The sequence below is a fragment of the Anthonomus grandis genome, chromosome 19, assembly GCF_022605725.1.
Source record: "Anthonomus grandis grandis chromosome 19, icAntGran1.3, whole genome shotgun sequence".
Classification (NCBI taxonomy): Eukaryota; Metazoa; Arthropoda; class Insecta; order Coleoptera; family Curculionidae; genus Anthonomus; species Anthonomus grandis.
The window spans coordinates 8,946,981-8,971,190 of record NC_065564.1 but is presented as its reverse complement, the minus strand read 5'-3'; the positions used below and the strand labels follow the sequence as shown (position 1 = coordinate 8,971,190).

At 36.3% G+C, this 24,210-nt stretch overlaps 1 protein-coding gene across 1 annotated transcript in view; it reads left to right on the top strand.

Moving 5' to 3' along the window:
• Positions 1 to 24,210, top strand: part of LOC126747340 (uncharacterized) — a 79,247-nt gene that overhangs the window by 53,150 nt on the left and 1,887 nt on the right. The window contains exons 5-6 of the mRNA XM_050455899.1: positions 10,881 to 11,054; positions 16,886 to 16,914. Coding sequence (XP_050311856.1) covers positions 10,881 to 11,054; positions 16,886 to 16,914 — 203 coding nt within the window. The remainder of the gene's footprint in view (positions 1 to 10,880; positions 11,055 to 16,885; positions 16,915 to 24,210) is intronic.

Sequence of the window (24,210 nt, the reverse complement as noted above, 5' to 3'; positions counted from 1 at the left end):
TCGCCTACAGAAATGTTAAAGGCATGCTGTATGGTGTGGGGCTGGCTGACTACCAGCACGCTTAGTCCTTGGAGCTGGAAGGGCCATCGTCTACGAATTGCCCTGGACCCTCTGAAGCTGCGGTGTCAGCAGTAGTGGCCTTTTCTAAGTCGGCGGCCGAGGGCCCAGGGGCCACTGTGGAAGTAGCCACCCTGGTGTCAACAGCCGCTTTCTTGCTCTCGATAAGAGAGGCCCTGGTGATGCTATAAAATAGCGAGCCCTGTCTGTCCCTTGTCGTTTTGGCCGGTCCCTCATCCACCCCTACCACCAGCCTGAGGCTCTTAGCCTCTTTCTTGCGCTCCCACACTTTCCACTGGGAGCACGGGAGGCCAGGATTTTGAAGCTCCAGAAGCCTCAGGGTGTCCTTGTCAGACTTATGTCCAATATCCGGGATACTTAAGATGGCCCGGCGGAAGCGAAGCGTGGAGGGATCCACTATTGTCAGCGTGATTCTCTCCCAAGGGGAAAGACTTGGGAGCACCCGACGGAGCCACTCCAGACTTTCCTGGTTCGCGGCCGTTAACAGAATGTGGTTCCTGATCAGCCGCGGTGGATGGAATTTCAGTGACTGTGCCTCACTGCCGGACGAAGTCCGCAGTATGGCCTCAGTCACCGAGTCCACGAATTGTAGGAGCTGTTCGCCAGTGAAACCGACCTCGGGCTGTCTCGTTCGGCACACTGCCAGCTGCAGCTTGGCCGATCGCGCATAGCTTACTTGAGGCCGGGACTCAGCGGTGCGCGGTCTCTTAGCGCCGCCAGCGCGCTCTGTAGGCGTAGACCCGGGTGTCCTGAGCCTTTTGGTGTAGTGTAGGTGCCAGGGCCGCCGCGGAAGCCGAGCCCAGGGAGCCCTTGGCATCTTCTGCAGCCCTAGACTTCCTTCTCCTTCTTTTCTCAGAACCGCAGAGGTTCTTTCTTTTCAGCTGTGCCCTGTTGAGAGCTCCAGCTAGATATTGAAGTCGGGGATTACCGGGTTCCCTGCTGAGGCAGAGCCCTCGGGGGTGGGAGAATGTGTGGGCCCATCAGAGGAAGGGCCCGCAACAGGAGCTGAAGGAAAGGTGGGCTCTGACGTATCAGAGCCCGCCATAGTGGAGGGGGAACGAAGGAGAGAAAGAGTTTCTTTAGTTTTTTGATGGTCCATGTTGGTTCCACGAGTATATCGGACTAGCGGTCCACCCAGGCAGAGCCGTTTACCTGGGTAAGGCTGGATACTCTCGCTGGAGGTCGCCCGGTATTCCAGAAGGAATGCCAGCGACCGTGTTTTGCCCCACGGCCATTCATCCCTCGGCACGTTGCCTACACACCTTGGATTGGGCTAAAGAAGAGAAGAAGACACGCAGGAAAAGACGAACACTAAAAAAGAAGAACAGCAGGCCGAGGGCGGCAGATAGGAAGCAGAAAGAAGAGAAAGCAGAGCCACAGCCAAGAATAGCGGAGGAAAGGTGTGACTCTAGTCCAACAATCCCAAGTGTTATTGCCGGGGAGTTTATCGACGTCCAGTCTAGATCTACCGGATTTAGTTTTAACAGGGTTACTGCGTGTAGGATGCAGGCTAGCCATTGACGAAAGTATCCTGTAGTCGTGGTAGTTTGATGACTATGGAGGTGCTAGCCAAGAAGAAAAACAAAAACGTCTCCGTGCAGGTCCAACAAACTACCCAAGAGGTGTGCTAGGGACCGTTCAGCCTTACGCCGATTAGAGCCCAGACCACCTCCCCAACCTCATGATAAGGGTTATTGTCAAAGTTGTATTTTTTAATGAGATCTAAAAATGTAAGGCGGAATTTTCTTGTGAGATTAAAAGAGAAATATGAGGAACAACTGTTTAAGGTTTTCGTCAGTTTTCCGAAAAACTATTGGATTTAAAAATTATTTTTCTATTTCGTCTAATGCGCATTGACACTCCGAACAACTTTTGTTCTAATAATTTTTTTCTCCTTTCAATAGTTTTCTAGAGAAAAAAAATAAAAGCTGCAATTATGAACATTTTCCCATGGGTACCGCTTACGTAATACGCTCAATATAATGCCCGTATCTCCTGAAATTCCCAAGGGATTTTAATAATTATTTGTCCAGATATTAACGATGAATACCTAAATCGACTGATGATGGTCTCAAACCTCTAAAAACTAAGATTTTGTTGTAAAAAAATTATTTAAAAAGTTAAACTCCCAAAACTCCCAAAGGATTTGGATAAAACTTTCAATTTTCTGAGGAACTAATGAATTTAAAAATTATTTTTCTTTTGCATCTAATGCGCATTGGAATTCTAAACGACTTTTGTTTTACCTATTTTTTTTTTCCTTCCAATTGTTTTCTAGAAATAAAATAAAAACTAAAATTATGAACAAACACTCGCTACCGCTTTACTCGTTCTTTCCCTTCCAATCCTTATATTCCTTTCTCTCCTTTGCCGCAATTACGCAAGCGCGCGACGCCTACTTTGACTCACTTACTGTCACTTCCCACATCAAAGTAGGCGGCGTCAATGTCGGCATTAAGATCAAAGGAAACGCGGCCTATGGCGTTTTATAAAGGTTTCTTTTCAGCTGATCTGCCTGTTGTTTGAACTGAGTTTTCTATCGCAGTTTGGAAATGAGAGACTATAAAACTTCTTCTCTATAAGACTATAAAACGTCCTCTTTTCTACCTTTCCCTTCAGCGTCTAGATTTCCATCACTTGTTAACTACCCACTTTTACTTTTCTTACACAAGACTATTCTCTTTACAGCGATTTCCTTCGTTACCCATTCAGCCATTCATCATATTTAATTTATCCCTGCTTTCTCTTCCACACTCACTCCTTTATTCTATTCTCTTTTCCTTACAATCTTCCGCCAAGATCATCCAGACAACCTGGAGGTGGTGGGAGATGCCCCCCTTCTCCCAAGTACTGTAGCATAAATCGACTGAATGGGAAGATGCACTGTAGTTAATGGAAGTGAGTCAAAAGGGAGGCGCTGCCCTAGATGTTAAGGATTGTGGTTTCCATTGAGTGAACATCAGCAATCCTGCTTTTCTAGTTAAATATCCCTATAGGAATCCCTAGGGATATACGGCCCCGACGAGACTGACCTCCAGATCATTCATCCAATCAATACCGTGAAAGCCAGTTTAAAAATGAGAGGTGGTGGGAGTTGCTTCTCCTAAGTACTATGGGAGGAATTAGCTAAATAGGAAGATGCACTGTAATTAAGGGAAGTGAGTCGAAAGGAAGGGGCTGTCATATTTAAACGAGTGTAGTCCCTATTGAGTGAAACTTGAGTGAATTTTTGTTCTCCTACTGAAATAGTCCGTATAAGGTATCTTCCGGCTTACCTTATCTAAGTGAGACAGAGAATATGGTTACTATATGTGTGTCTGGGAGATTTCTTCGTTATTCTTCAGCAATTTATTTTTTGGTGTTTTTTTAACCTGGTACTTACGTAGCCATAGAATGTCGTAGTCAGACAGCTGGTGTCACGTCATCCTGAACGACGTCTGTCAGAGCTATCAGTTTTTATTTTATTATTTCGGTCGGTTTTATATTCTCGGGGCCGGGTTAATAGGTTTTTTGCTTTTTCTGATTTTTATTTAATTTTCATACATTACATAGTCTTTAACCATCTTAAAACTGCCTGATTTTTGTTTGATAATATAAGTGTTTTTTTTTTGTCTAAAGTTTTTGGCTTTTATTATTGGACCGAACCGCGTATTGTGTACGATGGGTAGTTTTACATTAATACGCACCCGACATTTTGGCGACCGTGACAGGACTGGCAGTTTTACGGGTTGTGTTTAATCTTGTAGTGTATACGGACATATTTTGGCTACCCTACTTGATCACCGGGCAATCGGTCCGACGCGTTGTCGCCCTGGACTGGTGAACGCGGTTTAGCTGATTAACAGTGAGTATACAGTGCATAGCAATGGATCAGAAAAAGAAAAGTCGGAGAGTACTCCGCACCAGCTTTACCAAGACCGCTGGTGAGTTAGAGGGTCTTTTGTCATCACCGGAAGGAAAAGAGCGTGTGATTACGGTCTCTTTAGAATTGGTAAAACAGAAAATTGAGGATCTAAAGAGACTTGACGGGGATATTTATGCTCTTATGTTAGAAAAGGATGACACGGCAGAGACAGACTTACTAGCAGAAATGGAGGGTGCAGATGGATATGTTAAAAGGTATACAGATCTGAGTCTTCAATGTGAGGAATGTTTACAGCCTAGGGTAAAGGCAGATCCAGATGAAGAGGTAAATTCGGAGCGTAGTGTTAGCCACAGCATCAGACAAGGTAGGCGTAAATTTAAGTTACCTATTCTCGAGTTGAAAAAATTTGATGGAAATATCAAAGACTGGTTGCCTTTTTGGTCTCAGTTTCAAAAGGTTCACAATGATTTGGAAATAGACGACAACGACAAGGTCGAATATTTAATTCAGGCGACGGTTCAAGGCAGTAGGGCAAGGCAACTAGTCGAAAGTTTTCCCGCTACCGGAAGTAACTATAGTAAAATGGTAGAGTGTCTTCAAGCGCGGTTCGGTCGGGAAGACCTCCAGGTAGAAGTTTATGTGCGCGAGTTACTTAAATTAGTTATACACAATACCTCGTCTGGCAATAGATTAGACATAACTCGTTTGTATGATAAACTGGAAACTCAGCTACGGGCCTTAGAAACCCTCGGTATTACGTCCGATAAATACGCGGCGATGCTATTTCCGTTGGTCGAGTCTTGCTTACCGCCAGAGCTGTTAAGAATTTGGCAACGGACACCGGATATCGGAGACACTGGTATAAATTTGCAGGTTTCACTGGATAATACAGGTCTTACTACAATCGAAAATCGACTTAAAAGCCTCATGAATTTTCTAAAATTGGAAGTCGATAATGAGCAACATGTTTCTTTAGCAACAGAAGGTTTTAATTTGCGAAGCACTGTTCATAAGGATGTTAAACGGGGTGGTTACCAAACAAATAAAGCAGGCCAGGATTTTGAGCCAAAATTTCAAACCGCGATGGGCTTAATCAATTCAGATGGAACCACAAAATGTATTTTTTGTCGAAATTCTCATGAGAGCAGCAATTGTTTTAAGGTGCAGAAATTAGGTCGTGAGGAGAAAAAGGATATTTTGTCAAAAAATAGTGCATGCTTTCGATGTCTAAAACTGGGTCATTTTTCTAGAAAGTGTCGAGCACGCTTAAATTGTATAGTTTGCAGCAAATCCCATGTCACTTTAATGTGTCCTGAACTTCCATCTTGTAGCTCGGGTCAGTACAGCTCTGGTCGGAACAGCTCTGAGAAAAAGGACGTTATGGAAAGTGTAGTACAAAACGTAAATCAGACTCTGACAAATAGTTCTAATACACACGTATTTTTGCAAACTTTGCAGGTAAAAGTTAAGGGCGCGAATAAATCAAAGTACGTGCGTGCGCTGATCGATACCGGTTCCCAAAAAACTTATCTTTTAAAATCGACGGCTGATTTTTTGGGTTACCAATCGAAGAGGCAAATTAACGTTATTCATGGTTTGTTTGGAGGCACTGAGTTACCGCAAGTCCATTGCTGTTATGACGTCACTCTTAGTCACAACAACTACAGCTGTAATTTCGAGGCACTGGATCAACCCGTCATATGCAGTGGAGTGGATTCTGTATTCAATGGTCCTTGGATGAAAGAGTTACGAACACTGAACATCAAGATATCAGATTCACATAATTCTGGCCCTATTGAACTGTTAATAGGATCTGATATAGCGGGTAAATTATACACAGGCAAGAGACACATTTTGAGATGTGGACTGGTAGCTGTAGAAACTCTGTTAGGTTGGGTTTTGATGGGAAAAATACCAGTTGAACAAAAGGACACTTTGTCTATGTCCGCCGTTTCGCTTTTTGTTAATAACGCGTCCATTTCAAACCTCTGGGAACTTGACGTACTAGGCATAAGCGATCCAGTGGAAAGAAAAACTCGGGAGGAGACGGCATTGGCAGCAAAAGCATTGTTTCTAGAGACTGTTAAAACCGACGCCGAAGGACGATACGAGGTTAGACTTCCATGGCTGGAAGGACATCCAGCATTGCCCTGTAATTATGGCATTGCTAAGAAAAGACTGGATAATACCATCACTAAAGTCACGAAGGATGGTTATTACGAACTCTATGATCAGGTTTTTTAAGGACTGGCAAAGTGAGAACATCATTGAGGAGGTTTGCGAAGATCAAACAAGTTCAAAGGCTCATTACCTACCTCATAGGCCCGTAATCAAATTAAACTCATCCACAAAGATAAGACCGGTATTCGACGCTTCGGCCAGAGAAAAGGACAGTCCATCATTAAACCAGTGCCTTGAAAAGGGGGTTAATTTGATCGAAATGATTTCAAATATTTTACTGAGGTTTCGGCAGCAAAGAATTGGGGTAGTATCAGACATTCGGAAAGCATTTCTACAGCTTAGCATACACCCAGATGACAGGGATTTTCTTCGGTTCCTATGGCGAGATAAAAATGGCCAAGAAATAATATTTCGTCATCGTAGAGTGGTGTTTGGAATTAATAGTAGCCCTTTTTTGTTGGGAGCTTCGTTGGAGTACCATTTGTCAAAGATGTCCGAAAAATGTGAATCGATGGCAGTATCCAAGGACATTGTAGTTAAATTGTCAAAGGCTTTCTATGTTGACAATTGCGTTACTAGTGTCGCCAATGAGGAAGATTTGGAATCATTCGTCAAAGGATCTATCATGATAATGGCTGAAGGCAGATTTGACCTTAGAGGGTGGGAGTATACAGGTCAAGTCCAGGGTAACTCCCGAGACCCTACAACATCTGTACTGGGTATCAAGTGGAACAGGGTGGATGATACTTTATTTTTAAATCAGGACATCGGAAATATTGAAGAACTTCTTAGTCAGCCAGTAACCAAAAGATTGATGTTATCACTAGCACAACGGATATTCGATCAGGATTCAGTTGCCCGGCAGTTTTAATACCTAAGCTTTTATTACAAAAAACCTGGGAAAAGCAAGTAGGTTGGGATGTGCCAGTTAATGGGGAAATTGAGTCGTTGTTTAAGAATTGGCTTAAAGAAGTACCATATTTGTCGACTATTAAAATTGCCAGATGGATAAATGCTGGACCTCAAGAGGCTGAACAATGGTCCCTGCATATTTTTTGTGATGCAAGTAAGGAGGCCTTCTCTGCTGTAGTGTTTTTGAGAGGGGTCGAGAATGGTAGAGTATTTGTTCGTCTGTTGGGAGCTAAGTCAAGGGTAGCTCCAAAGAAGGTTTTATCTATACCAAGGCTTGAATTAATGGGAGCTCTGATTGCTGTAAGGTTATACAGTAACATCGTGGAGAATTTTGACAATAAACTGGAAGCCTTTTTCTGGAGCGATTCAACAACAGTCCTTTCCTGGATAGAAAGACCCGAGGAGTGGTCTACTTTTGTTTGGAATCACATTTCAGAAATAAGAAAACTCTCAGCTTCTGGCACCTGGAGACATGTACCTGGGTTGTTAAATCCTGCCGACTTACCATCTCGAGGCTGCTCTATTAAGCAATTGGTTCAATCAAGATGGTGGGAGGGTCCACAATGGCTTTATCAAAATCCTTTTAACACCCCCCTGGAAAGCCTTAGCTACGATGAGGAAGAAATTAATAGGGAGAGAAGGAAAAAGCTGGTTACTGTCTTAATAAATAATGAGCGTCAGAAAATATCTCTTATGGATTGGCACTTGGACTACTTTTCTCAGTATTTGAAAATTATACGGATGTGTGCATGGATATCTCGATTTATTTATAATACGAGAAATAAGGAGCGGCACACAGGGCCCTTAAGTACCGAAGAAATTAATCAAGCCGAGATATTTGTATTAAGACAAGTGCAACAAGAATTCTTTAAAGACAATAAAAATAGACTAAGCGGCATGGAACTTTTCGAAGATATGGATGGTGTCATTAGATTAAAATCCCGTATAAGTAATAGGAGTGATTGTGACAACTTCCTTTTTCCTGTGATATTACCTGGTAAACATTTTTTAGTAAACAGACTTATTTTTGGAGAACACTTAAAGTTAGGGCATATTGGCGCACAAAGTTTAATGTGTATTTTACGGCAAAATTTTTGGATTTTGGGTGGTCGTCGAGCCATTCGACATGCGATATCAAAGTGCGTAGTATGCAAGAGACACACATCGAAGCCGGTTACTGTAAGATCGCCACCCTTACCTATTGATCAGGTTCGCGATGCTATAGCATTTGAGATAACCGGTGTTGACTTTGCTGGTCCGTTATTTGTCAAATAGGGAGAAAAGGTATGGATATGCCTTTTTACATGTGCGGTATATCGGGCCGTTCATTTGGAACTTTGTTCATCTTTATCGGTTGTGTGTTTCATGCAAGCATTGCGTCGGTTTATTGCTAGGCGGGGTCGCCCTCGGACTATATACAGTGATAACGGGACAAATTTCGTGGGTACGGACAACGCGTTTTCGCGAGTAGACTTTAAAAAATTTGCCGAAACTAGTAGTACCGAGCGGATCCAATGGCGTTTTAATCCTCCAACGGCGGCGTGGTGGGGAGGATTCTGGGAAAGACTTGTCGGAGTGTTGAAACAATTGTTGCGTAAAGTATTGGGACGAGCTTTACTGGATTACGAAAGCTTGTTAACGATAATCTGTGATTGTGAGGCCATCATCAATTCGCGGCCACTCACTTGTTCGTCAACCAACCCTAATGAGTTGGTACCTTTAACCCCCATAATGTTTCTTAGGGATCAGTTGGTGAGTGGTGTTCCAGATTGTGATGCTGTTGACCGTCACTCTCTGTCTAGGAAGGTACAGCATAGACAGAAATTGGCAGAGGATCTTCGTCGAAGGTTTCGTAATGAATACCTAGGGCAGTTGCAGCTATGGTCCAAGGGAAGTTCCAGTTATCAAGTTAAGATGGGGGATGTGGTTTTTATTGGCAATAACCTAGATAAGCGGGTTAATTGGCCGTTAGGGAGGGTTATTGAGCTGTTACCTGGCAAAGATGGTGAGGTTCGAGTGGTGCGGGTCAGTACCGAAAGGGGCCAACTTTTGAGACCTGTACAACGTCTCTACCCCTTGGAATGTGCAGAAGAGGGCTTAATGGATAGCAAGGCATTGACTAGCCCTAAATCGAGGTTGGCCGAGACAAATGTACCCTGTGGGGACTCAAGTGAATCTGCGGGCGATATCGAGACCGCGAATCCGGGAGTGTCCAAAAGCAGAGTACCCGAACCGAACGCAGATAATACGGCATATGTTTCGCGGAGCGGTCGTACGGTTCGCGTACCGGTCAGGTATAGGGACAATGATTAGGATTACTTTTACATAGAGCTAATTGTTTTGTTTGTGTAGGGTAGGTAGGTAGTTGACATTTTTAAGGCTTATTACATTGTTATTATTGAACCTACTTATTTACATTGTTTACATGTTGTCTCTGTTTTAGTTAGGTGAGTCATGTTTCTTTTGTTTTAAAAACATGCCTCAGGTGGGAGAATGTCACGTCATCCTGAACGACGTCTGTCAGAGCTATCAGTTTTTATTTTATTATTTCGGTCGGTTTTATATTCTCGGGGCCGGGTTAATAGGTTTTTTGCTTTTTCTGATTTTTATTTAATTTTCATACATTACATAGTCTTTAACCATCTTAAAACTGCCTGATTTTTGTTTGATAATATAAGTGTTTTTTTTTTGTCTAAAGTTTTTGGCTTTTATTATTGGACCGAACCGCGTATTGTGTACGATGGGTAGTTTTACATTAATACGCACCCGACAGCTGGTCAACCTTGAAAAATCGGTAAGTCACTTATAGAGTCATGAGGGGTCGTTGGTTTAAAGTTCAGCTTGGCAGTCGTCACTTAATTAGCGAGAACCCAGAACAAAAAAAGAAGTAAGATAGACATAGGAGATCCAGGAAGTTGAAAAGAGAGATGTGGCTGTAAAAGACAGAAACGACAAACTAAACACCTCCCACGTTTTGGTCCCACCTAATGTAAAAATTTGAAATTGAGAAAAAGTTTATGTTTGAATTAACTGATTTCTTATTTTGCTGGTGCTACTCACTTGCACCTGTGCCAATCTATTGCAGTAAATGGTTCCTACTCTGATTGGTTCCCTCCAATGTGCCTGAAGCTTGAATAGAAGCTGTCAACTCAAACTTCTCTTCTCATCAATACTCTTTATACTAGCATTCGCTCACACTTCCAAGCCACAGTCTCTTATGTATATTAGCTCCGCTTATCTTTAAGAAATGGGATACTGTCAAATCCCTCTCCTCTTACTGTAGTCTTTAACGCCACTGACATGCTCTCTTTCAGCCCTTCCTGGAGACTTGTGAGCGCCGGTGTCGGTATGTAGATCAAAGTAAAATAGGGACCAGACCCCGCCCACCCCGAGAATCCATACAACAGAATACAACATCAAAGAGGGCCGCGTCAATGTCGCTTTGAAGATCATAGTCGAAGTGACCAGACGCCGCCTACTTTGATCCACATGCCGCCACCTGAAACTTCAAAGCAAGCCGCGTCAGTGTCGACATGAAGATCAAAGGAAATACAATTTGTCGCGTATTACAACAGTCTCTTTGTTTTTCCACCTGAGAAAAGTTACTGGATTTTCTGTTCAGCTTATGGAAGTTCTCAATGAAGACTCTCAAACTCTTGGTGAAAACAAATCTTTAATGTCTTTCCTTCCTTCGTTACCAATTGACCCATTCAGCCTTTCCATCATATTCACTTCATACCTGCTTTCGTACATCCTGCAATTCACTCTCTGTTCCACTCTCACTCCCTCATTCTCGACTGTATCTTTTCTATGGATCCTTAAAGTAAATAATATTTTCTTTTAGAATACTGAAATTGTTGCTGAAGCTTTGATGCCAATGGCCCTCACCATCACTACTGGAACAACGATAGACTGTAAGGTGGCTACTGGTATAGTGATGTCCATAGCTGCCAGAGGCTACGTGCTGTGGCTGATCAATGTTGTGACAGCGATTTGCTTGATTTCCATTGGGACAAAGGTAGGAGAACTTAAATAGTTTCTGTCTCTTTTATATAGATGAAGCTCTCATATAGTATCATCAAGTGTCTTCGTGACAATTTGTACATACATTAAGATGTCTACATGGAAATATGCTTCGTTCTGCCAGGAAGCTTTAGCTTCATGATCTACTGTGACGATTTCTGCTTCAGATGTTGCGTTGTCAATATCTTCTTTAATAATGGACTTACAGTCATAATTATTTATATAAAGTTAAAAAGTAAATGATTCTTTAGCAGAATCTTTTTAAATTTTGTTAATAGCATCAACCGTTTACCAGCTCTAACCACTTGAAATTTGCTTCACGTTAGCAGGCTATTGCTGCGTCAACGTCGCAGTTTTTGGTTTATAACTTTTGATATACTAGAGCTAGAATAATAAAATAAACTTTAGTTGATTGCCATTGATTAGCTCTAATATATTGATAATAATGGCTAAAGCCTTAAACTTAATACTTGCCGAGATATCTCACCTGACAATTCCAATGCCTTCTCCAATAAAGTGCCGACACGAAAATTACTCATATCTTTTTTGATAGTTGATCTACAGTTATGAGCATAATAACCAAAATAGAAGAAAAATTTATTGTCTACAAGAATCTTTTAAAATTTTATGAATAGCTTTAACAGTTTTAAAGTTATGACCATTTGAAAGTTGCTTCACGTCAGCAGGGCCTTGCTGCGTCAACGTCGCAGTTTTTGGTTGATAACTTTTGATATACTAGAGCTAGAATAATAGAATAACCTTTATTTGATTGATATTGGTTAGCTCTAATATATTGATTATAATTACTAAAGCCTTAAACCTAATACTTGCGGAGATATCTCACCTGATAAATGCAATGCCTACTCCAATAGAGTGCCGACACGAGAATTACTCATATCTTTTTTGATAGTTGATCTACAGTTATGAGCATAATAACCAAAGTGGAAGAAAAATTCATGATCTATACGAATCTTTTAAAATTTTAATAATGGCATTAATGGTTTTAAAGTTACGACCATTTGAAAGTTGCTTCACGTCAGCAGGCCCTTGCTGCGTCAACGTCGCAGTTTTTGATTGATAACTTCTGATATACTAGAGCTAGATTAATAAAACAAACTTTATTTGATTAATATTGATTAGCTCTAATATATTGATCCTAATTACTAAAGCCATAAACCTAATACTTGCGGAGATATCTCACCTGATAAATGCAATGCCTACTCCAATAGAGTGCCGACACGAGAATTACTCATATCTTTTTTGATAGTTGATATACAGTTATGAGCATAATAACCAAAGTGGAAGAAAAATTCATGATCTATACGAATCTTTTAAAATTTTATCAATAGCTTTAAGAGTTTTAAAGTTATGACCATTTGAAAATTGCTTCACGTCGGCAGGCCCTTGCTGCGTCGACGTCGCAGTTTTTGGTTTATAACTTTTGATATACTAGAGCTAGAATCATAAAATAAGCTTTATTTGATTGATATTGATTAGCTCTAATATAATGATTATAATTACTAAAGCCATAAACCTAATACTTGCGGAGATATCTCACCTGATAAATGCAATGCCTTCTCCAATAGAGTGCCGTTACGAAAATTACTCGTATCTTTTTTGGTAGTTGATCTACAGTTATGAGCATAATAACCAAAGTGAAAGAAAAATATATTGTCTATAAGAACCTTTTAAAATTTTATGAATAGCTTTAACAGTTTTAAAGTGATGACCATTTGAAAGTTGCTTTACGTCAGCAGGTCCTTGCTGCGTCAACGTCGCAGTTTTTGGTTGATAACTTCTGATATACTAGAGCTAGAATAATAAAACAAACTTTATTTGATTAATATTGATTAGCTCTAATATATTGATCCTAATTACTAAAGCCATAAACCTAATACTTGCGGAGATATCTCACCTGATAAATGCAATGCCTACTCAAATAGAGTGCCGACACGAGAATTACTCATATCTTTTTTGATAGTTGATCTACAGTTATGAGCATAATAACCAAAGTGGAAGAAAAATTCATGATCTATACGAATCTTTTAAAATTTTAATAATGGCATTAATAGTTTTAAAGTTACGACCATTTGAAAGTTGCTTCACGTCAGCAGGCCCTTGCTGCGTCAACTTCGCAGTTTTTGGTTGATAACTCTTGATATACTAGAGCTAGAATAATAAAATAAACTTTAGTTGATCGCCATTGATTATCTCTAATATACTGATAATAATAACTAAAGCCATAAACCTAATACTTGTGGAGATATCTCATCTAGTAAATGCAATGCCTTCTCCAATAGAATGCCGACACGAAAATTCCTCATATCTTTTTTGATACTTGATCTACAGTTATGAGCATAATAATCAAAGTGAAAGAAAAATTCATTGTCTACAAGAATCTTTTAAAATTTTACTAATAGCATTAACAGTTTTAAAGTTATGACCATTTGAAAATTGCTTTACGTCGGCAGGCCCTTGCTGCGTCAACGTCGCAGTTTTTGGTTGATAACTTTTGATATACTAGAGCTAGAATAATAAAATAAACTTCATTTGCTTGATGTTGATTAACTCTAATATATTGATCCTAATTACTAAAGCCATAAACCTAATACTTGCGGAGATATCTCACCTGATAAATGCAATGCCTTCTCCAATAGAGTGCCGACACGAAAATTACTCATATCTTTTTTAATAGTTGATCTACAGTTATGAGCATAATAACTAAAGTGAAAGAAAAATTCATTATCTATAAGAATCTTTTAAAATTTTAACAATAGCATTGAAAGTTTTAAAGTTATGACCATTTGAAAGTTGCTTCACGTCAGCAGGCCCTTGCTGCGTCAACTTCGCAGTTTTTGGTTGATAACTTTTGATATACTAGAGCTAGAATAATAAAACAAACTTTATTTGATTAATATTGATTAGCTCTATTATATTGGTCATTAGTACCAAAGGCTTAAACCTAATAGTTGCGGAGATATCTCACCTGATAAATGCAATGCCTTCTCCAATAGAGTGCCGACACGAAAATTACTCATATCTTTTTTAATAGTTGATCTACAGTTATGAGCATAATAACTAAAGTGAAAGAAAAATTCATTATCTACAAGAATCTTTTAAAATTTTAACAATAGCATTGAAAGTTTTAAAGTTATGACCATTTGAAAGTTGCTTCACGTCAGCAGGCCCTTGCTGCGTCAACTTCGCAGTTTTTGGTTGATAACTTTTGATATACTAGAGCTAGAATAATAAAATAAACTTTATTTGACTAATATTGGTTAGCTCTGATATATTGATTATAATCACTAAAGCCTTAAGCCCAATACTTGCGGAGATATCTCACCTGATAAATGCAATGCCTTCTCCAATAGAGTGCCGACACGAAAATTACTCATATCTTTTTTGATAGTTGATCTAGAGTTATGAGCATAATAACCAAAGTGAAAGAAAAATATATTGTCTATAAGAATCTTTTAAAATTTTATAAATAGCTTTAACAGTTTTAAAGTTATGACCATTTGAAATTTGCTTTACGTCGGCAGGCACTTGCTGCGTCAACGTCGCAGTTTTTGGTTGATAACTTTTGATATACTAGAGCTAGAATAATAAAATAAACTTTATTTGATTGATATTAGTTAGCTCTAATATATTGATAATAATTACTAAAGCCTTAAACCTAATACTTGCGGATATATCTCACTTGATAAATGCAATGCCTCCTCCAATAGAGTGCCGACACGAAAATTACTCATATCTTTTTTGATAGTTGATCTAGAGTTATGAGCATAATAACCAAAGTGAAAGAAAAATATATTGTCTATAAGAATCTTTTAAAATTTTATAAATAGCTTTAACAGTTTTAAAGTTATGACCATTTGAAATTTGCTTCACGTCAGCAGGCACTTGCTGCGTCAACGTCGCAGTTTTTGGTTGATAACTTTTGATATACTAGAGCTAGAATAATAAAATAAACTTTATTTGATTGATATTAGTTAGCTCTAATATATTGATAATAATTACTAAAGCCTTAAACCTAATACTTGCGGATATATCTCACTTGATAAATGCAATGCCTCCTCCTATAGAGTGCCGACACGAAAATTACTCATATCTTTTTTGATAGTTGATCTACGGTTATGAGCATAATAATTAAAGTGAAAGAAAAAATATTTATACACAAGAATCTTCTAAAATTTTATCAATAGCATTAACAGTTTTAAAGTTATGACCATTTGAAAGTTGCTTCACGTCAGCAGGCTCTTGCTGCGTCGGCGTCGCAGTTTTTTATCGATAACATTTGATGTACTAATGCTAGAATAATAAAATAAACTTTATTTGATTGATATTGATTAGCTCTAATATATTGTTTATATTTACTAAAGCCTTAAACCTAATACTTACGGAGATATCTCACCTGATAAATGCAATGCCTTCTCCAATAGAGTGCCGACAAGAAAATTACTGATATCTTTTTTTATAGTTGATCTACAGTTATGAGCATAATAATTAAAGTAAAAGAAAAATTCATTATCTATAAGAATCTTTTAAAATTTTAACAATAGCATTAACAGTTTTAAAGTTATGACCATTTGAAAGTTGCTTCACGTCAGCAGGCCCTTGCTGCGTCAACTTCGCAGTTTTTATTTGATAACTTTTAATATACTAGAGCTAGAATAATAAAATAAACTTTATTTGATTGATATTGATTAGCTCTAATATATTGTTTATATTTAATAAAGCCTTAAACCTAATACTTACGGAGATATCTCACTTGATAAATGCAATGCCTTCTCCAATAGAGTCCCGACACGAAAATTACTCATATCTTTTTTGATAGTTGATCTACAGTTATAATTGAATAATAATTAAACATAATTAAAGCGAAAGAAAAAATCATTATCTACAAGAATCTTCTAAAATTTTAACAATAGCATTAACAGTTTTAAAGTTATGACCATTTGAAACTTGCTTCACGTCAGCAGGCCCTTGCTGCGTCAACGTCACAGTTTTTGGTTTATAACTCTTGATATACTAGAACTAGAATAATAAAATACACTTTATTTGCTTGATGTTGATTAACTCTAATATATTGATCCTAATTACTAAAGCCATAAACCTAATACTTGCGGAGATATCTCACTTGATAAATGCAATGCCTTCTCCAATAGAATGCCGACACGAAAATTACTCATATCTTTTTTGTTGGTTGATCTACAGTTATAAGCATAATAACCAAAATGGAAGAAAAATGTATTGTCTACAAGAGCTTTTAAAAATTTTGTCAATAGCGTGAACAGTCTCCAAGTTATGACCATTTGAAATTTGCTTCACGTCAATACAGCCTTCTTTCGTTAACCTGGGAGTCTTTGATTGATAACTTTTAATGTACTGAAGCTAGAATCATAAAATAAACATCAATAGATTAGTTACATTAGTGACTGTGATTCCGCATCATACAAAAGTTATCATGAAGGGGAAATTATTATTTTTAAGCGAGTTTACACCTGCAAGTCTGCAACGAGGTCAAGATGGACATCCCAATGGCCTCTTATTAAAGGACAACAAGGAGAAGAAAATAATGTTGATGTGATGGTTTTGATAATGAAGCAAATGAGAGGCTAAAGAAGCAAGACAACCATTATCATACCCTTCAAACTTATGATCAGTGTAGTTCCCTACTGTCATCTTCTTCATGTCTCTAATGATTCTTTTGGTACTTATTTATTAATACGTTTTCATAAGAGCTTTGCTGGTCAACTACTATATTTATTTATTATGTTCCTAACTTAATTCTCTCATAATTAAGTTTTTTTTCTCTTATTTCAGGTCTTTCGAAGTCCAGGACTATTAGGCTAGTAAGTACCTAAGCAATTACTTAATTAATTAATTAATTTATCGTGAAAGGCTCTATTTGCCGTTTTGTTCAGAAGCAACATGTATTCCATCCCTTCCATCTCTCCTCTATCTAAACCTCCTCTATCTCTCTCTGCCTTTGGAACCTCTTCCATAACCAGCTCTTCTGATTTTATTATTTGCAGTATAACGTTGAGTGTACAATTCCCTGTTGTTTCTTGTCAGAATCCACCTTTCTGCAATCAGAAATTATTAATTATCACAATGGAATGGAATGAATACATGTGGCGCCATCTAAAAGTGATGCTTAAAGGCATAAATTAAGGTCATTGAATCTGAAAAGGTAAAACATTTAAATAAATGGCGCATTTTGGTCTAACAGTCATGCTTTGAATTAAGGTAATCAAGTCGAAAAGGGGATAAAATATTCTATATCTCAGAAACTATTCATCACAAATTCATAAAGTAAATTTTAAGATACTGAGAATTTAATTGTTTACAAACTTTATCTAACGAACGCTTTTACTGCAAATTTCTGAGCAAACAAGAAAATAAATGAGGTTACTAAGTGCTACTGCCCTAACTCGGACTACTTGGATAAAATATTAATTATCTCCCAAACTATTCATTACAAATTCGTAAAATAAATTCTAGGATACTCAGAAATTATTTCTCTAGATATTTTATCTAAAGCTCAGAAGGCTTTTAATGCAAATTTCTGAGGTAACAATGAAAAAATTGACGATTACTGAGTGCCGCTACTTTACACTCGGCTTGCCTGGAAAAAATATTCAATATCTCAGAAAACGTCCATCCCAAATACAGAAAATTAATCTTAGAATGCTCAGAAATTAATTTTCTAAAACATTATTTAAAGCTCAGAACGCTTTTACTGCAAGTTTCTGAGCTAGCAACGAAAGAATTGAGGTTTTTTGAATGCCTCTGTTTTTACTCGACTTGCCTGGATAAAATATTTAATATCTCAGAAAATATTCATCACAAATTTGTAAATAAATTTTAGGATACTCAAAAAATAATTTTCTATCAACTACATTTAAAGCTCAGAGCGCTTTTACTGCAAATTTCTGAGCTAGCAACGATAGAATTGAGATGAATGCCACTGTCTTCACTCGGCTTGCCTGGATAAAATATTCAATATCTCAGAAAATCTTTATCACAAATTCGCAAAATAAAATTTAAAATGCTCAGAAATGAATTCCCTAAAACATTGTTCAAAGCTCAGAAAACTTTAACCGCAAATTTCTGACCTAGCAACGTAAGAATTGAGGTTAACTGAATGCCTGAAAATTTTCAATATCTCAAAAAGTTTTCATCGCAAATTCGTAAAATGAATTTTAAAATGCTCAGACGCTTTTACTGAACATTTCTGAGCTAGCAACGAAAGAAATAATGTTTACTGAACGCCACTGTCTTCACTCGACTTACCTGCATAAAATATTCAATATCTCAGAAAATAATAATCCCAAATTTGTAAAATAAATTTAAGGTTACTCAGAAAATATGTTTCTACAAACTACATTTAAAGCTCAAAGCGCCTAGACTGCAAATTTCTGAGCTAGAAACGAAAGAAATGAGGACTTGTCTGAATAAAATATTTAATATCTCAGGAAATATTCATCTCAAATTTGTAAATTAAATGTCAAGATACTCAAAAATTCATTTTCTACAAATTTTATTTAAAGCTCAGAGTGCCTTTACTGCATATTTCTCTGAGCTAGCAACGAAAGAAATGAGGTTTACTGAATGCCACTGTCTTCACTCGACTTACCTGGATAAAATATTCAATATCTCAGAAAATATTTATGATAAATAGGTAAAATAAATTATAAATTGCTCAGAAATTAATTCTGTAAAACTTTATTCAAAGCTCAGAAAGCTTTTACTGCACATTTCTGAGCTAGCAACGAAAGAAATGAGATTTAGGGAATGCCAATGTCTTCACGCCACTTGCCTGGATAAAATATTTAATATCTCAGAAAATATTTATCACAAATTCGTAAAATAAATTTTAAAATGGTCAGAAACTAATTCCCTAAAACTTTGTATAAAGCTCAGAACGCTTTTACGGCAAATTTCTGAGCTACCAACGAAAGAATTCAGATTTATTAAATGCCACCGTCTTCACTCGACTTGCCTGAATAAAATATTTAATATCTCAGAAAATATTTATCTTAAAATTGTAAAATAAATTTTAGGATACTCAAAAATTAATTTTCTAGAAACTTTATTTGAAGCTCAGAACGCTTTAACAGCAAATTTTTAAGCTAGCAACGAAATAAATGAGGTTTACTGAATACCACTGTCTTCACTCGACTTGCCTGTATAAAATATTTAATATCTCAAAAAATATTCATCCCAAATTCGTAAAATAAATTTTAAAATACTCAGAAATTAATTCTTTAAAACTTCGTTCAAAGGTCAGAGCACTTTTACTGCAAGTTTCTGAGCTAGCAACGAAGGAAATGATGTTTACTGAATGCCACTCTCTTCACTTCTTGCCTGTATAAAATATTTAATATCTCAGAAAATATTTATCACAAATTCGTAGAATAAATTTTAAAATGCTCAGAAATTAATTCTCTAAACTTTGTTTGAAGCTTAGAATGCTTTTACTGCACATTTCTGAGCTAGCAACAAAAGAAATGAGGTTTACTGAATGCCACTGTCTTCACTCCTTGCCTGTATAAAATATTTAATATCTCAGAAAATATTTATCACAAATTCCTAAAATAAATGTCAGGATACTCAGAAATTCATTTTCTACAAACTTCATTCATAGCTCAGAGCGCTTTTACTATAAATTTCTGAGCTAGCAACAAAAGAATTGAGGTTTACTGAATGTCATTGTCTTCACTCGGCTTGGCTGTATAAAATATATAATAGCTCAGAAAATATTCGTCCCAAATTTGTAAAATAAATTTTAAGATACTCAGAAATTAATTTTCTACAAACTTCATTCAAGGTTCAGACCGCTTTTACTGTAAATTTCTAAGCTAGCAACGAAAGAAATGAGGTTTACTGAGTGCCGCTGACTTCACTTGACTTGCCTGTATAAAATATTTAATAGTTCAGAAAATATTGATTCCAAATTTGTAAAATAAATTTTAGGATACTCAGAAATTAATTTTTTACAAACTTCATTCAAAGTTCAGAGCGCTTTTACTATAAATTTCTGAGCTAGAAACGAGAGAATTGAGGTTTACTGAATGCCACTGTCTTCACTCTGCTTGCATGGATAAAATATTCAATATCTCAGAAAATATTTATCCCAAATTTGTAACATACATTTTAAAATGCTCAGAAATTAATTCTCTAAACTTGATTTGAAGCTCAGAATGCTTTTACTGCCAATTTCTGAGCTTGCAATGAAAGAAATGAGGTTTACTTAGTGCTACTATCTTTACTCGGCTTGCCTGGATAAAATATTCAATATGTTATAAAATATTTATCAGAAATAGGTAAAATAAATTTGAAGATACTCAGAAATTAATTTATTACAAGCTTTATTTGAAGCTCAGAGCGTTGTTACCGCACATTTCTGAGCTAGCAACGAGAGAATTACTCGGCATGCCTGCATAAAATTTTCAATATCAATAAGTTTTCATCGCAAATTCGTAAAATGAATTTTAAAATGCTCAGAAATTAATTCTCTAAAACTTTATTTAAAGCTCAGAATGCTTTTATTGCACATTTCTGAGCTAGCAACGAAAGAAGTGAGTTTTACTGAGTGCCGCTGCTTTCACTTGGCTTGCCTGTATAAAATATTTAATAACTCTAAATATTCCAATCCCAAAATGTGTAAAATAAATTTTAGGATACTCAGAAATTAGTTCTATACAAACTTTAATTAAAGCTCAGAACGCTTTTACTATAAATTTTTGAGCTAGCAACAAAAGAAATAAGGTTTACTGAAATTCACTCTCTTCACTCGACTTGCCTGTATAAAATATTCAATATCTCAGAAAATATTTATCACAAATTTATAAAACAAATTTTAGGATACTCAGAAATAAATTTTTTACAAACTTTACAAGCAACGATAGAATTGATGTAAATGCCACTGTCTTCACTCGGCTTGCATGGATAAAATTGTTGAATATCTTAAAAAATATTCATTATAAATTCGTAAAATAAATTTTAAAATGCTCAGAAATTAATTCTGTAACACTTTATACAAAGCTCAGAACGCTTTTACTGCATATTTCCGAGCTAGCAACAAAAGAATTAAGGGTTTACTGAATGCCACTGTCTTTATTCGGCTTGCCTAGATAAAATATTCAATATCTGAAAAAATATTTATCACAAATTCGTAAAATAAATGTTAAAACACTCAGAAGTTAATTTTCTACGAACTTCATTTAAAGGTCAAAGCGCTTTTACTGCAGATTTCTGAGCCAGCAACGAAAGAAATTAGGTTTACTGAGTGCCGCTGCCTTCACTCGGACTATCTGGATAAAATATTTAATATCTCAGAAAATGTCCATCACAAATACGGAAAATTAATCTTAGAATGCTCAGAAATTAATTTTCTACTACTTTATTTAAAGCTCAGAACGCTTTTACTGCAGATTTCTGGGCTAGCAACAAAAGAAATGAAGTTTACTGAATGCCACTGTCTTCACTCGCCTTGCCTGAATAATATATTCAATATCTCAGAAAATATTTATCGCAAATTTGCAAAATAAATTTTAAAATGTTCAGAAACTAATTCCCTAAAACTTTGTTTAAGGCTCAGAACGCTTTTATTGCAAATTTTTGAACTAGCACGAAAGAATTGAGGTTTTTTGAATGTCTCTGTTTTTACTCGACTTGCCTGGATAAAATATTTAATATCTCAGAAAATATTCTTCTCAAATTTGTAAAACAAATTTTAGAATACTCAGAAAATAATTTTCTACCAACCACATTTAAAGCTCAGAGCGCTCTTACTGCAAATTTCTGAGCTAGCAACGAAAGAATTCAGGTTTACTAAATGCCATGGTCTTTATTCGGCTTGCCTGCATAAAATATTCAATATCTCAGAAAATATTCATTACAAATTCTTAAAATAAATTTTAGGATACTCAGAAATTAATTTCTTTACAAAAGCTTAGAAAGCTCTTACTGCACATTTCTGAGCTAGCAACGAAAGAAATGAGGTTTACTGAATGCCACTGTCTTTACTCGGCTTGCTTGGATATAATATTCATTATCTCAGAAAATATTCATCACAAATAGGTGAAATAAATGTCAGGATACTCAGAAATTATTTTTCTACCAACTTTCTTTAAAGCTCAGAACGCTTTTACTGCAAATTTCTGAACTAGCAACGAAAGAAATGGAGTTTACTGAATGCCACTGTTTTCATTCGGCTTGCCTAGATAAAATATTCAATATCTCAGAAAATATTTATCTCAAATTTGTAAAATAAATTTTAGGATGCTCAAAAATTAATTATCTACAAACTTTATTCAATGCTCTGAGCGCTTTTATTGCAAATTTTTGAGCTAGCAACGAGAAAATTGAGGTTTACTGAAAGCCACTGTCTTCACTTCACTTGCCTGTATACAAAATTTCAATATCTCAAAAAATATTCATCATAAATACGTAAAATAAATTTTAAGATACTCAGAAATTAATTTTCTACCAACTTCATTTAAAGCTCAGAGCGCTGTTACTACACATTTCGGAGCTAGCAACGAAAGAAATTAGGTTTACTGAGTGCCGCTGCCTTCACTCGCCTTATCTGGATAAAATATTCAATATCTTAGAAAATATTCATCAAAAATTCGAGAAATTACTCTTAGAGTGCTCAGAAATTAATTCTTTAAAACTTTATTTAAAGCTCAGACCGCTTTTACTGTAAATTTCTGAGCTAGCAACCAAAGAAATGAGGTTTACTGAGTGCCGCTGACTTTACTTGACTTGCCTGTATAAAATATTTAATAGTTCAGAAAATATTGATTCCAAATTTGTAAAATAAATTTTAGGATACTCAGAAATTAATTTTTTACAAACTTCATTCAAAGTTCAGAGCGCTTTTACTATAAATTTCTGAGCTAGAAACGAGAGAATTGAGGTTTACTGAATGCCACTGTCTTCACTCTGCTTGCCTGGATAAAATATTCAATATCTCAGAAAATGTTTATCACAAATTCGTAAAATAAATTTAAGGATACTCAGAAAATAATTTTCTACAAATTACATTCAAAGCTCAAAGCGCTTTTACTGCAAATTTCTGAGCTAGAAACGAAAGAAATGAGTACTTGTCTGTATAAAATATTTAATATCTCAGAAAATATTCATCCCAAATTTGTAAAATAAATTTAGGGATACTTAGAAATTAATTCTCTACAAACTTCATTCAAAGGTCAGAGCGCTTTTACTGCAAATTTCTGAGCTAGCAACGAAAGAATTGAGGTTCACTGAAAGCCACTGTCTTCATTTGGCTTGCCTGGAGAAAATATTCAATATCTCAGAAAATATTCATCACAAAATTGTAAAATATATTTTAGGATACTCAGAAATTAATTCTATAAAACTTCGTTCAAAGCTCAGAGCACTTTTACTGCAAATTTTAGAGCTAGAAACGAAAGAAATAAGATGCTCTTTCTGCAAATTTCTGAGGTAGCAACGAAAGAAATGGAGTTTACTGAATGCCACTGTCTGCACTCGACTTGCCTGTATAAAATATTTAATATCTCAGAAAATATTCACCACAAATTCGTAAAGTAAATTTTAAAATACTCAGAAATTAATTCTATAAACTCTATTCAAAGCTCAGAACGCTTTTACTGCAAATGTCTGAGTTAGAAACAAAAGAAATTAGGTTTACTGAGTGCCGCTGACTTGACTCGGCTTATCTGGATAAAATATTCAATATCTTAGAAAATGTTCATCAAAAATTCAAGAAATTAATCTTAGAATGCTCAGAAATTAATTCTCTTAAACTTTATTCAAAGCTCAGAACGTTTTTACTGCACATTTCTGAGCCAGCAACGAAAGAAATGATGTTTACTCAACGCCACTGTTTTCACTCGACTTACCTGGATAAAATATTTAATATCTCAAAAAATAATCATCAAAAATTTGTAAAATAAATTTAAGGATACTCAGAAATTAATTTTCTATAAACTTTATTTAAAGCTCAGAACGCTTCTACTGCAAATTTCTGAGCTTGCAATGAAAGAAATAAGGTTTACTCAGTGCTACTATCTTTACTCGGCTTGCCTGGATAAAATATTCAATAACCCTAAATCTTCATCCCAAATTTGTAAAATAAATTTCAAGATACTCAG